Source organism: Penicillium cinerascens (genome assembly GCF_028974065.1).
Source record: "Penicillium cinerascens strain IBT 15544 chromosome Unknown contig_16_segment0_segment0, whole genome shotgun sequence".
Lineage (NCBI taxonomy): Eukaryota > Fungi > Ascomycota > Eurotiomycetes > Eurotiales > Aspergillaceae > Penicillium > Penicillium cinerascens.
The window spans coordinates 3,096,765-3,111,032 of NW_026695286.1; the positions used below are offsets into that span (position 1 = coordinate 3,096,765).

General features: G+C 50.7%; 5 protein-coding genes across 5 annotated transcripts; 2 read left to right on the forward strand and 3 right to left on the reverse strand.

Moving 5' to 3' along the window:
* Window positions 1-1,514: 1,514 nt before the first annotated feature.
* On the reverse strand, window positions 1,515-1,892 carry N7498_001162 (uncharacterized protein; the record flags this gene model as incomplete). The annotated part of the gene is made up of 1 exon (XM_058448225.1): window positions 1,515-1,892. One exon carries the CDS (start codon window positions 1,890-1,892, stop codon window positions 1,515-1,517), a length of 378 nt encoding a protein of 125 aa, XP_058313636.1.
* Window positions 1,893-2,355: 463 nt separating this feature from the next.
* On the reverse strand, window positions 2,356-5,177 carry N7498_001163 (beta-glucosidase; the record flags this gene model as incomplete). Its single annotated transcript, XM_058448226.1, has 5 exons — window positions 2,356-4,646; window positions 4,699-4,751; window positions 4,819-4,863; window positions 4,920-5,059; window positions 5,121-5,177. The coding sequence occupies 5 exons, from the start codon at window positions 5,175-5,177 to the stop codon at window positions 2,356-2,358; spliced, it is 2,586 nt and encodes an 861-aa protein (XP_058313637.1).
* A 2,764-nt stretch (window positions 5,178-7,941) lies between these two features.
* N7498_001164 (arsenic resistance protein) lies at window positions 7,942-9,243 on the forward strand (the record flags this gene model as incomplete). Its single annotated transcript, XM_058448227.1, has 4 exons — window positions 7,942-8,212; window positions 8,265-8,407; window positions 8,462-8,548; window positions 8,596-9,243. The coding sequence occupies 4 exons, from the start codon at window positions 7,942-7,944 to the stop codon at window positions 9,241-9,243; spliced, it is 1,149 nt and encodes a 382-aa protein (XP_058313638.1).
* A 28-nt stretch (window positions 9,244-9,271) lies between these two features.
* Window positions 9,272-10,069, reverse strand: N7498_001165 (bZIP transcription factor; the record flags this gene model as incomplete). Its single annotated transcript, XM_058448228.1, has 2 exons — window positions 9,272-9,991; window positions 10,049-10,069. 2 exons carry the CDS (start codon window positions 10,067-10,069, stop codon window positions 9,272-9,274), a joined length of 741 nt encoding a protein of 246 aa, XP_058313639.1.
* Window positions 10,070-10,701: 632 nt separating this feature from the next.
* On the forward strand, window positions 10,702-13,042 carry N7498_001166 (uncharacterized protein; the record flags this gene model as incomplete). Its single annotated transcript, XM_058448229.1, has 2 exons — window positions 10,702-10,902; window positions 10,988-13,042. The coding sequence occupies 2 exons, from the start codon at window positions 10,702-10,704 to the stop codon at window positions 13,040-13,042; spliced, it is 2,256 nt and encodes a 751-aa protein (XP_058313640.1).
* Window positions 13,043-14,268: the final 1,226 nt, after the last annotated feature.

Genomic DNA, 14,268 nt, shown 5'->3' on the forward strand with positions numbered 1-14,268 from the left:
CGGCTCATGGGCCATATCGTGACTGGCCAAAGGACCCAGTTCGTGCTTTGGAAATAATAATTTCCGCTCTGTCGGCTACAGACTAAACGCTTGGCAGTTGTGTGTAATAACTTGGCGGACTCTCGGGGAGGTATAGCATCTCTTGGCGACGGCGTGGCAAACGTTGGAGGCTTGGGAAGCATGCGGGCTTTCATCTTGGCTTGCTTCTTTCTTTCCATTCAGCTCTCTAGCAGACGATGTTTCCAAGGCTGAGTTAGTTGTAGCAAGTCTAGCACTCCCCTTGCCCAGAAAGCTATCCGGCAAACGGCAGATGTGTCTGCCAAGGTCATTTTCAACGAGCTATTCGCAGACCAAATCCACATCAATGGTAATACTCTTACGGAGTAGTCCAATATTACAAGCTGGCATCACCATCGTCATGATGTTTCCCCTAAAGCGCCGTGACCCGACTGATGTAGAACGCCAAGACGTTGCAGTGGCAGATGTTCCTCATTAGGGCACGCGAAGCACGCCGGTCCTTGGCAAGACCCGACTAATTATGTCTTGCGTTCTTTATTCTGGTTTGATGTCCGAATGGAACCAAGAAATATGACTTGACTCAGACGGTGCGCGAATTCTTTGATGGCGATCTTGGAACAGCATCACTTGTATCTGAATTTTTCAGAGCAAACAGTCTACATAAAGATGTAGAGACAATTTCTTCTGCTCCATCCTGTAATGAGGTCAGTGCTCGAGCAATGAGGCCAGGAAAAACGACTGGGCGCTATCAACGAACTACCCACTGTAAGATAGCTGAACCGCGACTTGGGTAGTCTGCTACGGACTGATGGAATCAGCCACTCTCGAGCAATACTGAGTATTACCAAAGAGTCTCTGAGAGCCAATAGGTAGTCACTAAGAAGTCATTGAGTCATGAGCCCGTGAGCACCAACACGGGAAGTCAAGCCAAGAAGCCAAGAAGCCAAGAAGCCAAGAGGCCAAGGACTGCTCGGGGAAATCCGGTATTCAATGGGATCTGTCCTTCAACATCACACCATAAGCGCAAATTTCCCCGGTCGAGGTACCAATCAGTTGCATAATAGTATGCATCTCTCGCCCGGACCATAGGATATCTCTCTGCAACAAAGAACACCAATCCTTCCCGGTCATCCAATCGGGCCAAAGCATGTAATGCCCGGGTCTGGCTCGTGCCCGCCGCCCACAACCACCCACTAAGGGAAAGTTTCGTTATTCATATCTATCATATATATATCCAGGTCATATTCTAGAGCTCCCAAGTCCCAAGGCCTCCGATTCTAGCTTTGACAGTTTGAAGAATAACGGGCTTAGAAGTAGCACGAATCTAACGTGTATGTATGGTTGAACGTAGCTATAGTCATTATGTCGTGTTTATCTAACAAGCGCCACCTACGCCCCTACGTCTGCATGTACGTGGTAATCCCATTCGAAATGGCATTGCTCGAAATGGAACTCTCCGAGTTTCGCGCCAATGGTGACATCTCCTCTCGATAGAATTAAATCCGCGTGGCCATGTCTTCGATCTGTTTCCAGTCGTCATCAGATGCGATCATGGCATCTTGCCCTCGTAGCACCTTCCTGTCAGAATCATCAGGTAGAAGAACACCAGCATGCCCAGGCGCCTCAAATGCGGCTTGCGCACTAAGCGGCCAAGCAGTCGCTTCCTCCCAAGTCAACGTGCTCGGCTTCAGCTCAATCTCACTCTCTAGTACGACACACTCAGCCCACATCGACCCACGGTCCGCATGCGCCATGCCGAAGACTTCACCATGGGGCTTGAAGGCAGACTCGGATAATAAGTTGGCGACTGTGCCAGCGAATTTTTGGCCTGGGCTAGCGTCCGAGTGGCAGTATATCTCACGCCATGTGAGCATGTGTCTGATTATTGTTGTGCCTTGTGTTAAGTATGATGTCGCCTAATTTTGTTTGGGTGCGGAGTTGGGTCTGTGTCCATTTTCGGGGAGTATGGGGGCATGTTTGGTGTGCTGGGTGCATGCGGATGGCTTGCATTTTGGGGGTATCTTCCAAGGTTGATAGATGGATTTGGCTGATAACGTGTTGGGTGTGGGGATATCTGGTCTCTGGGAGTTTCCAGAATGTCTGGAGGCTGCGGCCGTGGCGTCATCGGTCACACAGCGATAGCTTAGATCTACGAGAGCCCTAAGGCCCGATAGTATTGTTCAAATGTTGTTCATTGTTGGAACTTAAGTCCAATAATCACGGCGCTGAAGCACCATTAAAGGAGCTATATGCAAAAAGCAATGTTGTCTGTACAGTCAAGGAAAATATACCCCATGTCGGGTTTTATCCAACCCTTTTGGCAAGGTCGGTTGGCATTTACTGCACCGAGGGCAGGTCGGCCGAAAGGGGCAGCTTGCGCGATGAGCTACCGATGTACACCTTCTTCTGGGCGTTGCTGACAACCCAGTCCTGCGCAGAAACATCCCAGTTAGAGAGATCGCGGCGGGTGAGGGTGGAGGTCCACTCGAGCTCCTGGCCAGGAGCGATCGTGACACGATCAAAGGCACGGAGAACCCGAACGGGGTTATCCTCACCACCGAGGGATACGTAGAGCTGGGGGACTTCGTCGCCGATAACGGAGCCAGTGTTTTTAATGGTAGCGCGGACCTGGATCAGCTCGTCGAAGAGACCAGAGTTGCCGCCCGAGGGTCCGCTAGCCGGCAGGAGCTCCTGGGGAGAGCCGTTCTGGGCCCCGTCAGGGACGTAATCCTCGGTCTTCATGCCGTAGTCAGGGTCGCCGGAGGACTTCTTCAGGTTTGTCGAGTTGAGCCACGGGTAGAGATACTGGGTGACGCGTTTGATACCACTGGGGAACAGATAGTCGGAAGCCTGGCCGACCTTGCCGAGCACAGGGGCCTTCATGGTCTTGCCAGTGGTGGCAGTGTATTTATCGGCGTTCAATGTGGTGATTTCAAGGTCGGAGAATTCGAAATTGGTGTAACTCAGACCGTGACCGAACTCATAGATGGGCTCCTCGTCATCCTTGTCAAAGCGGCGGTAGTCAATGAAGACACCATCGGTGAAGTCGTCTTGGGGGGCACCCACGCCATTGTTGGGCTCAGTGAGAATAGCCTGACCATAAGCCTTGCGGGTCTTGCCCCAGGTAAAGGGAGTTTTGCCACCGGGGTTGACACGGCCATACAGGACATCAACCAAGCTGCGGCCGCTTTCCTGACCAGGCAGACCAGCCCAGAGAATGGCAGTGATGTTGGGGTTCTCGTACCAGTCGCCGATGAGAACAGCACTCGGGGTGTGCATGATGACGATGGTGTTGTTGCAGTTCTCGGTAGCAGTCTTGATAACCTGCTCGCCGTTCTTCCAGAGAGTCATGTTCTTGCGGTCACCCTCATTGCCGTCGACATCGATGTAACCCTCACCAGAGTCAGCGTTGACGAAGACCAGGGCGACGGCGGATTGAGAAGCCACATCAGCCATCTGGTCCAGGGCTCCGTTGTCGGTAACGGAAAAGACATTGGTCTTGCCAGCGCTGTAGGTCAAAACCTCATTCTGGATAGCCTGTTCAGGAGTGATTAGGTAAGGGAAATTGGCAGTGCCACTGCCCCAGCCCATAGCCAGAGTACCGTTGTCACAACCGCGGTCAGTGCAGCCGTTTGCACCGTAGGGGTTAGATCCAGCATCCTCGCCGAGGATTCCAACGAACGGCTCTTGGTGAGTCAGGGGCAGACCACCGCAGTTCTTCAGGAGGACAATGCTATCAGAACCAATTTTGCGGATCACGTCAGCGTGGTCGCGCTGGACGTTGACACGGTCGTTGAGCTTGGTGTAGTCCTCGCTGACAATGAAATGCTCGTAGCCGTACACGTCGCGGGTCCAGGAGCTGAAGTTGGGAGGAGTGCGGTAACGGTCACGGCCAACCTTGTAGTAGGCGGCCATGATACGGACAGCCATGTCATCCACGCGCCATTCGGGAATAGTACCGTTCAGCACGGAGATGGTCAGGTTGGTACCCCAGTACGAGTACGGGCTACCTAGGAGAACATCACCGGGCATAGACATATCCAGACCCGCCAGAGCATCGCCAACACCGCTGTGGTGAGCACCCCAGTCACTCATGACGAAGCCCTGGAAGCCAAGCTCGCTCTTGAGGAGCTTGTTCATGGTGTAACTGTTGGAGCAACCGTAGCTGTTGTTGATCTGGTTGTAGGAGCACATGATGGAGCCGACACCGGCACGGACCGAGTCGACGAAGGGCCAGAGGTAGAGCTCGTGCATGGTCTTGTCGTCAATGTTGGAGCTGAGACTCTGGGTGATATTGTATCCGTAGCCCTGAGCCTCGCTGGCCTGACGGAAGTGCTCCTGCTCGTAACCGACATAGTGCTTGGCACAAGCAATAACACCAGCATCTTGCATACCCTTGATAGTCTCCGCCATCATCATACCGGTGAGAACGGGATCCGGAGAAAATCCTTCCCAGACACGGCCACCGTCGGGGTTCTTGCCCAGCGGACCAGCAACGGGGCCCAGCTGGACATCCACGCCCTTGTCGCGGTGCTCCTCGCCCATCGCCATACCACGCTGGTAGGCGAGTCTCTTGTCCCAGGTCGCAGCAACGTTGATACCGGCGGGGAAACCCGAGTTGTAATCAGCTGCTTCTGGTTAGTGTCTTGAACCGATCACCCAAAATGGGAATCATCATACCGTCACGAACGCCGAGAGGCGAGTCCTGCATACACATTCCCCACATTCCAAGTCTAAATCACGCAGTTCCTGTCACTCATTCCGATTTGACCAAATCTTCGATTCTATTCTCAGACTTACCTGGGAATACCACCGGTCTCACCGACGCATCGTTCTTGTTCCCAACTGTGATACTTAGTCTCAAATAACCGGGATTTCCTAATCGGGAAGTGTGTGCTTACCCAGCACCGGTGGTCAAGTTCACCTTCTCCGCGAGCGTCAGGTTTGACACGAACTCAACAGCGCGTCTGTGTGCTTCGGCCCATTCACCCGCGCCAGTCGACCAAGGTGAAGGGTAGTAAGGGGGAGAGTACGCCAAGTCCTGTCGCGCGACACGGTCAGCATTGAATTCAACAAAAGATGTCGGTCAATAGAGCACTCACTTTGGCACCGGCGACTGACGCCGTCAGGACGACAGCTTCCAACCACCCGAGCTTCATGGTTGCTGGGGTGTGAAAGGCTGGATAGATTCAGGGTCTCACGGAGTGGGAGGACCGAATCGCACAGCTAGGTGAAGGTCGTAGAAGGTTGGCGTGGAACGGAATGTCCCAGTGGGGATCGGACTCGATTTAAATCCTCAATGGATTAGAAAAAAGGGACCGACAGGGATGCCGGTACATGTCGTAATGCTCCATAAAAGAGAAACGGGGAACCTGGAATTGTGGAGAAAGTAGCAGGCGATCGACAAATAGCCGGACCGACGTGAGCACGACGTGACACTCAAGCACGCGTTGTTTGGCACTATTGGGCCTTGGCATCAATTGCACGATTTGATCTGTACACTGTTGTTGGTGGGAGTTCGCCCTAGCGTCCAAATGCAAGAGGCTGGCGATGCGAGGGAGGCCGAATACATAGCCCCCTTTGCCCTGAGATTCAAGGGGAACGGGTACTCGACAACAACTTTAACGCCACCCTAGCACAATAGCAACACAGTACAGGACCCTAACGTAAAACACACTTTAGCATACTGCAAGTAATCTAACATTCCATCCGAGCCTGCCGAGCACGGCTCCCGCCTAAACTTCGGCGCCTTAAGCCATTGCTACCCGCCCGACGTCCGTGCCAATATCTCGTTCTCCGTCAATTCTCCGTTCCAGGAATCTCAGGAACATGGCATTTTATGTAGCTAGAAACTCTCCAGTGTACAGTGTTATTGTCCTCTTCAACTATATCACGTTAATCCATAAGAACCACTCTACTGCAGAATACATCAAAGTCCAGTGGCAAAGCGCGCGGATGGAAAAGAAAGGGCGCAATTTAGAGACTTCCAATTTCGTACAGGTGATCTCCGTCTGACTTGCCCGATGGGGAAACTCCTCATCTTCCGTGGCGAAAAGGACTTTCCAGGTACCCAGATACATAGTTGGCATTCAGAGAAAAAGCTTGGTCCTCTTCGTGGAGTACAATATCGGTAGCAGTGGCACCTAGGTTCCACATGGCTTCTCCTTTTGTCTACCCGATCCACGGTTTCCCGACCAAGCCGTAGTTAGAATCTCTATCCGTTAGTATCACCTATATTGATTTGACGTTCATAAAGAATATTCTCTAAGATATTTAATATTTTCCTGATTGTTAGAGAAATCATTTGAACACTGGGCTCTCAGAATGATGAAATGGCCCCGTCCCAGAGCCAAGCGGCAGCCGGCCGTGGAGATCGGGGTCGCGGGGAGAGTGCGGAGGCTCCAGGCTCCAGAGATGCCGATCCACTCCAGGGTCCCTCTAGTTACTATTGACCTGCAGGATCAGCCCATTCGCGAAAGATGGGTCATTTTCTCGGGTTTTCTTGACCGGGTGCCTCTCTCATCATATCTGAGCCAGATCTGCCCATTTCCGCGCCAAGATCAACCTCGCTCTCCTCCATGTGCGTTTGCTTCCCGTCTCTACACCGCTGTGTGATTCGGCGTCAATGCCGAGTTTTTCCCCCGCACGCCATGGACCGGGATCGGACAACCATTTGCCGACCAATCGTTCCCCATGGGTCCACCAATAAGTGCGACACGATTTTCTTAACGTTTTTTCCACTGTTTTCCCTTAGGAGCACCAGTTTCCACGGTAGATGAACGCCACATTTTAGTGGTGGAAACAGCACAGAATTGTGGTTTTGTGTAACCCATCAGGCACAAGGACGCATCGCCTGTATCTATAAAGTCGATGAAAAACACTGACATATCGCCGTACGGGGACGAAACAGAGTATAATGGAAATACACGCATACTCCACCAAAAGGACAAGAAGATGAAGCAATTATTGCATAAAACTATGAATGTAACCCAAGAAACTATACTTGAAGAGACTGTCCTGGGCCGTACGAGTGTCATAAACACAACTTCTCCTTGTTCCATCGGCTCGGCACCCGTCCGGCCCGACACTGTCCATCGGTGGGGACACCCCAGGCCGGGCTACCCTCCACAAGGTCACTCACTGGCTCTTTTTCCCCCGCGGCCAAATTCAATTGGACTCCAGTTCCTGGAGTGCATAGTCTGGAGATTGCCCAGGGTAGGACCGGGAAAATTATATCAAATCATTTGCCGAATGCCCCCCGGCAAAAACTAAAAAATTTACGCTATGGAAGTGATTTATTATGGAGAATGAGCCGATCCCTGCCCGATTTTCTCATATCTTGCTCGGCTTCTGCACTTGACCCTGCCTTTTTCCCGGCTAATTCTCGGTAAACAGGTCCGTGTCCGCGACTCCACTGGAGAAGGGATGATCTAAATACAAAATCTTTATCCGGCGTCATCATGGGTGGCTTAGACAACGACACCAAGGCAATGTCCCAGGAGTCAGATACCTTTTCAATGTTTCAGTTTTAGTTTATGTTGCATCGGACTATACTGTGGTCAGATCATTCGAATCAGGATTCCAAGGTGTGTCTAATTTCTGCAAGTTTCGTGCGGCTATGCGGACCGACTATCCGCGTTCCATTCATAATCCGGGAGATCCATACTCAATGAGATTCCAACTTTAGAAAGTCAAGCTACAGGGCTATTCTTACTGCGCAGGTCATATATAGACCTGCCCCTTACTACCACTTCATGTCTCTCTCACGCGTTGTCGGGATTATCACGTGATACCAACTGTGAATGTCACTACTGAAACATGATTGGCTAGAGACCTGCAAAAACTATGGCATCTAGATTTCGTAAAGATGTAGAATGCATCGTCCCCGGTTTGATTATCTACCCTACCTAGGTATAATTCAAAATGCCTGACCTCGAGGCTAACTCTCCCTCGTCTACTCCCGACCACCAACGCCATGACTCCAAATCAATTGTCAATGACAAAGACGCTGGAGGGGGTGACAGCCATGAGACCAAGCACATGTCCGCATTCAAACAACTCGGTATTCTCGACCGCTTTCTCGCCCTCTGGATCTTCTTGGCCATGGCAATAGGAATAATTCTCGGGAACTTCGTCCCCAGTACAGGTCTCGCACTGCAGAGGGGAAAGTTTGTCGGCGTGTCCGTACCCATTGGTGAGTTTCCTACACACGAAATGCTATAGTCTATAATCTGATATCTCTGTAGCTGTCGGTTTGCTGGTGATGATGTACCCGATTCTATGCAAAGTGCGATATGAGACTCTACATCGAACATTCCGTGCCAAGAAGCTTTGGATCCAGGTTGCTTTTAGCTTGCTGATGAATTGGATTGTGGCTCCTCTGTTTATGGTATGTTTTTCATCATGGACATCCAGTCAGTGCGTTGGGTAACAAAAGTTGTAGCTGGGCCTGGCGTGGGCGTTTCTTCCCGATGAAAAAGGGTTGAGAGAAGGGTTGATATTGGTGGGGATTGCTCGATGCATTGCCATGGTATGTTTCATTTTCGTTGTAAAGACATCTTCGGCTAATCTAAATAGGTCCTAATTTGGACAGGTCTTGCCGGCGGAGATGGAGAGTACTGCGCGATCCTCGTGGCGATCAACTCTGTCTTGCAAATGATTCTCTTTGCACCGATGGCCATCTTCTTCATCCAAATTATCAGCGGTGCAGATAATCCGGGACTGCAGTATTCCTTGGCAGCCAAGAGTGTTGGCGTCTTTCTCGGAATTCCACTCGGCGCAGCCATTGTGACCCGGTTCGGACTGCGCAGCTTGGCTGGGAGCAAATGGTATCAAGAGAAGTTTCTGACATGGATCAGTCCACTGTCACTGATCGGCCTGCTCTTTACAATCCTGATCTTGTTTGCTTCGCAAGGCCGGCACGTGGTGCATCAGATTGTGTCAGTGATTCGGGTGGCCGCTCCGCTGATCGTTTATTTTGCCGTGATATTTCTGGTGACGCTGTTGGTGACACGGAAACTTGGCTTTGGGTATGAGCTTTCCTGTACCCAGAGTTTTACTGCTGCGAGCAACAACTTTGAGTTGGCGATTGCTGTGGCCATAGCGACATTCGGCGTCGATAGTGACCAAGCTTTGGCGGCCACTGTCGGGCCTCTGGTGGAGGTCCCCGTGTTGCTGGGGCTGGTGTATGTAGTCAAGTGGTTTGGCAAGCGACAAAATTGGTAGTGTGGCAATATTGCCGCAAAGCGATAAATCAAATGTTGTTGCTGATTTCATCCAGAACTTGGAATAATACTTGATTTTGTACTCGACAGCCGTCGCCGGGGTTTCCTGATCTAAATCCAGACCAAAGTCTCCGCCGTATCTCTTCTATATCAGCCCCGCGCGTGTTGTACTGGTTGACAAGTTCATCCGCGATCGCACACATAGTTGTATTCAGCACATCGTCATCAGATGCCCCGGGCCAGGTGATTGAGCCCGCTTGCCCCGACCCCGGCGGGCAGCATAGAGGAGGATCTGGACTCTGTAGTTTTTGTGGAAGAGGCCGCTCTTTTGGTTGTGCCTCGGTCAAAGTGCAAGCATCATGAGTCACGGGTGGGCTTTCAATTTCTATTCGATCACCGCTAGGAGAATGAGATAGGGTTGAAGAATGTGAGGCAGACGAGAGAGCAGCTGGCTCGTTTGGACGTTGCACGGCAGGAATTGCAACCTTGCGAGCCGCAGACGAGCCCTGGTCAGCCACATCCACATATTGCTGGACGAGCTCAGCGGAAATCCCCAACGACCCCAACAAAGTCCTGAGGTTCTGGTTCTCAGCGTGCATTTTTTGCAGGGCTAGCCGGTACTCGATATCCTTCTGCCGCGCTTGCTTTTTACACGCTGCCAGCTGCTGCTCAAGGTCTTGGATATGCTCCTGCTTCCGAGCACGACTTTTGCGCTGGTTTTCGCGCACTCGCGCCAGGCGGTCAAGATCCTGCTAAAGCAGTCAGACATTCGTTTCTTGGGGTGAACTGCGACAGCAGGCACCGACCTTCTGGCTCTTCTCGTCCATTGCGACTGCACTCCGGCAGAATCCTTCTGGGAAGTCGAGAGCTGCTACGCGTCCCGATAGGAAATGAAACTAGCATGATTGTCTTCTGCAGAAGATTTCCAGACTATCCAAATGGTCCATCAAGTCACGTGCTACGTTCTCTATGTCGGAGTACGTAATATAGGGGCCAATCAGCGGTGAAAATAACTCCGTGTCCCGTCACACTCCATCGTGGTCGCAATGGCTGCGCGGCTGTTCGTTCCGTTAATTTTTCGACTTTGGTTGGCTGGGGTGTAGCAGCCCGCTCGGTCGGGCCTCTCCTGGAGGCATCTCGCCCTCGCTGGGAGGTCGCTAGAGTTGTTTTTCAATTAGCAGGCGAGCTGGTCAACCTTGTTCCTACGAGGTCCAAACAGGCCTCATAATCTCTCACCATTCCCCGATCGTAACTAGAGAAACGCATGATGCCCCTGGTGATTTCCAGTATTTCTATAATGTTACGTAATTTATCTTGGCATCCCCGCCTTTCTATTATTCTGTGAGAGAGGAAGTTGAGTTTGAGGCTCACTTTCAGTCTTCACTTTGGTACAACTTGTGCAGCGCCTTGTCAAGGTTAATTCATCAATACTCCCATTTTCTTCGCGGATGCCGCCAATATGGGGACTAGCAGGCGGTCGATACGGACGGAACATACAGATCGAGTCCTCATTGCTAAATACCGCCGAAATCACAAGATGCAGGCCTGCGAACCATGCCGAAAGTCGAAAGTTTCGTGCGATCACAGCATCCCTTGCGGTAGATGTGTACGGAGACGCTGTGTTGAGGAATGCTATTATCACCCGAGCCCTCTTACGCGCGTAAGCAACCGAAACGTTCCATCCTTGCATTAACGTGGGAGGTGTGGCCGTTCATGTGTCCCACTGACATCAACCGTCTCGCCAGAGCCGACAAAAAGTCATTACGACTGCGGCAGCAGCACAAAGCGTCCTGGCACCATCGGAGCTAAACAGCTCTGTTTCTAGCTCAATTGAGCAACCTCGCGTAGGAAATGATGCAGATGTTGTTGCCGCTTCGCAAAGGTACAGCCAGAGAGCGAGTTTAGCACTACTACATCGTGCAGGTTCAGCACCACCATTATCCGACCTTACTGAGATCTCACCAGGAAAGCACGGGTTCCTCGGCTTTACCTCGCACGCCTCTATCATGACAGAGAACTTGACACAACTCGGTATACCTTCTATCGGCCTGGAAGGAGCCACGGCTGTCTGTAAGAAACCCATTTCGTATGAAAGGATCGCCAGGGGTTGTCAGGCTCTTTCCTTCTTGCAGAACAGGGCGATCATAGATCGTGGCATCGACTTATTTTTCGAGTCTATTGAATGTATCCATATTCACTGCGGCGAGTTCATCGTGAAGCAATGGCTCTCACAACTGTGGTCTGCTCATGGCGAGACATTGTCAAGTCAAGACCCCGAGCAGATACAGCAGCTATGTCATTTACTCTGTGAAAATACGGCGACGCCGCTGGCGTTTGATGGTAGCACCACGGCAAGGCAGTGGATTTGCTCTGCCACGGGCGAACACATACGCTGGGGAGTAATCGCCATGATTGCCAACTACGTGGGATCATATGTGATGGTAACGAAATCGTCGGATCCGTTTTTCCAGGAGTTTAACGTGGATCGTAAATCATTGTTGAACCATACGGCCGAAGTTTCAGACGCATGTATCGAATTTTGCCGAGAACGTGGCGCTTTGGATGATACGTTCATATGCGCGCTTTTTGAGCACTACAACATTACCGAATATACCAAGGGAGAAACGTGTTATGCAACATACTGTATTGGTGCTGAAGTGAACAGTGCCCTCATTGCGATGGGTCTTCACCAGGAGATCAAAGCCGACAGTCAAGTTCCTTTTTTCCTCGCTGAACTGCGCAAACGACTCCGTGCATTGGTCTACACAGCAGAGATCAGCATAGCCACGTTCCTGGGTCGGCCACCGCGACTTTTATATCGTTATATGAACTTAGACCCGCCGCTAGATCTGACAGACTCGCAATTGTTTTCGGAAGATCCACAGGAACTGGCGGTCGCCATTGCTCAGCTGGATGAGCATGGTTACAATAGAGATGGAGAGTTTCGCCATGCCTCTTTGATAAGGTCTTATATTGGCTTCATGGTAAGAAGAGAGGAGATCCTAGAGCTGTCATTAGGGAACTATACTGCAGACGAGGTGCAACGAAACGCAGACGTTATTCAACGCAAAACTGAAGAACATTGGGCGACTCTTCCGCATTTTATGGTGAGCTTAAGAGATGGTATATTTGGGCTTGAGACCCAGGAGGTCATCAAGCTACACTTCCAAAATTTCTTTCGCCAAGGTCCGCAGGCGAACTCACTTCTACTGCACCGTGTACTCATGCGCAAAGCGGGTACGGGTCCCGCGGAATTAATACATACGGCACAGACCATCCTGAGTGACGTGATGCGGCTGTATAAAGTTGTCGAAATGTCGGCAGCAAAGACTTTCATCTACTTCCTTGCAGTACATGGACTGCGCAGCGCGGTGATACTGGCAATTGAACTCCTAAAACAGGAGCAGCTCCCGGCGTATCCTAAAACGCCGGCTCTGTCTCGAAGCAAGACGATCCAAGATCTATGTATCTTCACAGACAAGCTTAGCGACTTGGATACAATGTTTGGAGATAGAGAGCTTTGCGAAAAGGGCCGAAAGTTGGTTTCTCGGGTTCTTGATAAGATCCTGAGCCCTCCGAACACCGCGGATCGAGATTGTCATCATTATCCGATGCCAACACAGCAACCCGGTACAAAAATGTTGGCTAACGATATGCTGCACAACACGCATGTGCCCGGGAGCTATGGGATGACGGATGACTTCAGTTATGAATCTAGTGCGCATGTCTCTAGTTCAGATCATGAATTCTGGCTATGGCTGGAGAACATTGATGGTCAGGGCTGGGATCCTGTAGCGTAGAATTTTATCTGATTTCTCATGCCAACAAGACCTGTCATTGGCTCGTGGATTTCCCGCTGAAGATTGGTAGTGGCTATCTCAAATTACACTTGAATACTGAAGACGGCCGAGGCCACCCATCCGTCAAAAGGCCAACTCCCTTGACTAGATAAAACAACAATAGTAGGGCTGTTCTTTAGGTAACCTGAGGATGAGGCTTATCCTGGCTAATGGACAAGTCATGCCTGCTGCCGGAGGCTACTATGAGGCGTCTTTTCGGTGATTGGAAACGTAGCTGTTGAGTCAACGGTGGATAGTGAACAGAAACAAAAGCGAGCCGTGATATGAGGGGCATTCTGACTTTTCCCCCTCAGATATTCTTCAACGTATACTGTACCACCCAGTATAAGAACAAGACAGGCCGAAGACACTATGAGAACCACCTGCTACCTGTTCCTCTGGGTAAAAAGGATGCTGACGAGTCCTGCACCCAACAAGCAATAATGAGTTGTTATCCCGCTTTGGCCATCATGGACATGAATTGCACAGTTCACGAGCTCCTACCGCACGAACCATGCAGTACATACATGGTGGTGGATATCAATATGCTTGAGCTTTGTTCTGAATAGTGAATTAACCTTAGTGAGAAGGTCAACCGTTTGGTTATTATCACACAGAACTGAAAGCTTTTGGTCAATATCTAGGCCGATTGACCTAAATATGTGCTTCCACCAGAGAATATGCTTACTAGCCGATGAAATAGCTAGTAATTCAGCTTCGGTAGTGCTTGTTGTGACAGGTTTTTTGCTTCCTAGCCTGCCAGTCAATAGGGCCATTGAATAGCTTTGCAATTTAGCCCTCGGAGCTTTTGCGGTCTGAATTATCCGCAAATGAGGCATCAGATGCTAGGGGAAATGCCGGGGCATTAGGTAGGGTTGGGCTATACTCAATAGCATAGAAGCGCGTGCTATAGAGGTAAGTAATAGCCCTATCCACAGTAGCCATGTGCTCAGGCGAAGGGTTGGTCAGAAATTCTGAGAGATATTGGGCTGTTTTAGCGATATCTGGTCTCGTCATAATGGCTGCCTATAGTAATGACCCATTTTTCTCCTGGAATTGGTGAATAAAGGAGTGGGATGCTTGATGTTTGGTTCTTTCAGTTCAATAGCTTCATTTCGGTGCTTTTGATGGTAGATGATAAGTATATCATCTAGGAAGATCATAAGCGCTAGATGAGCGTAGCTAAG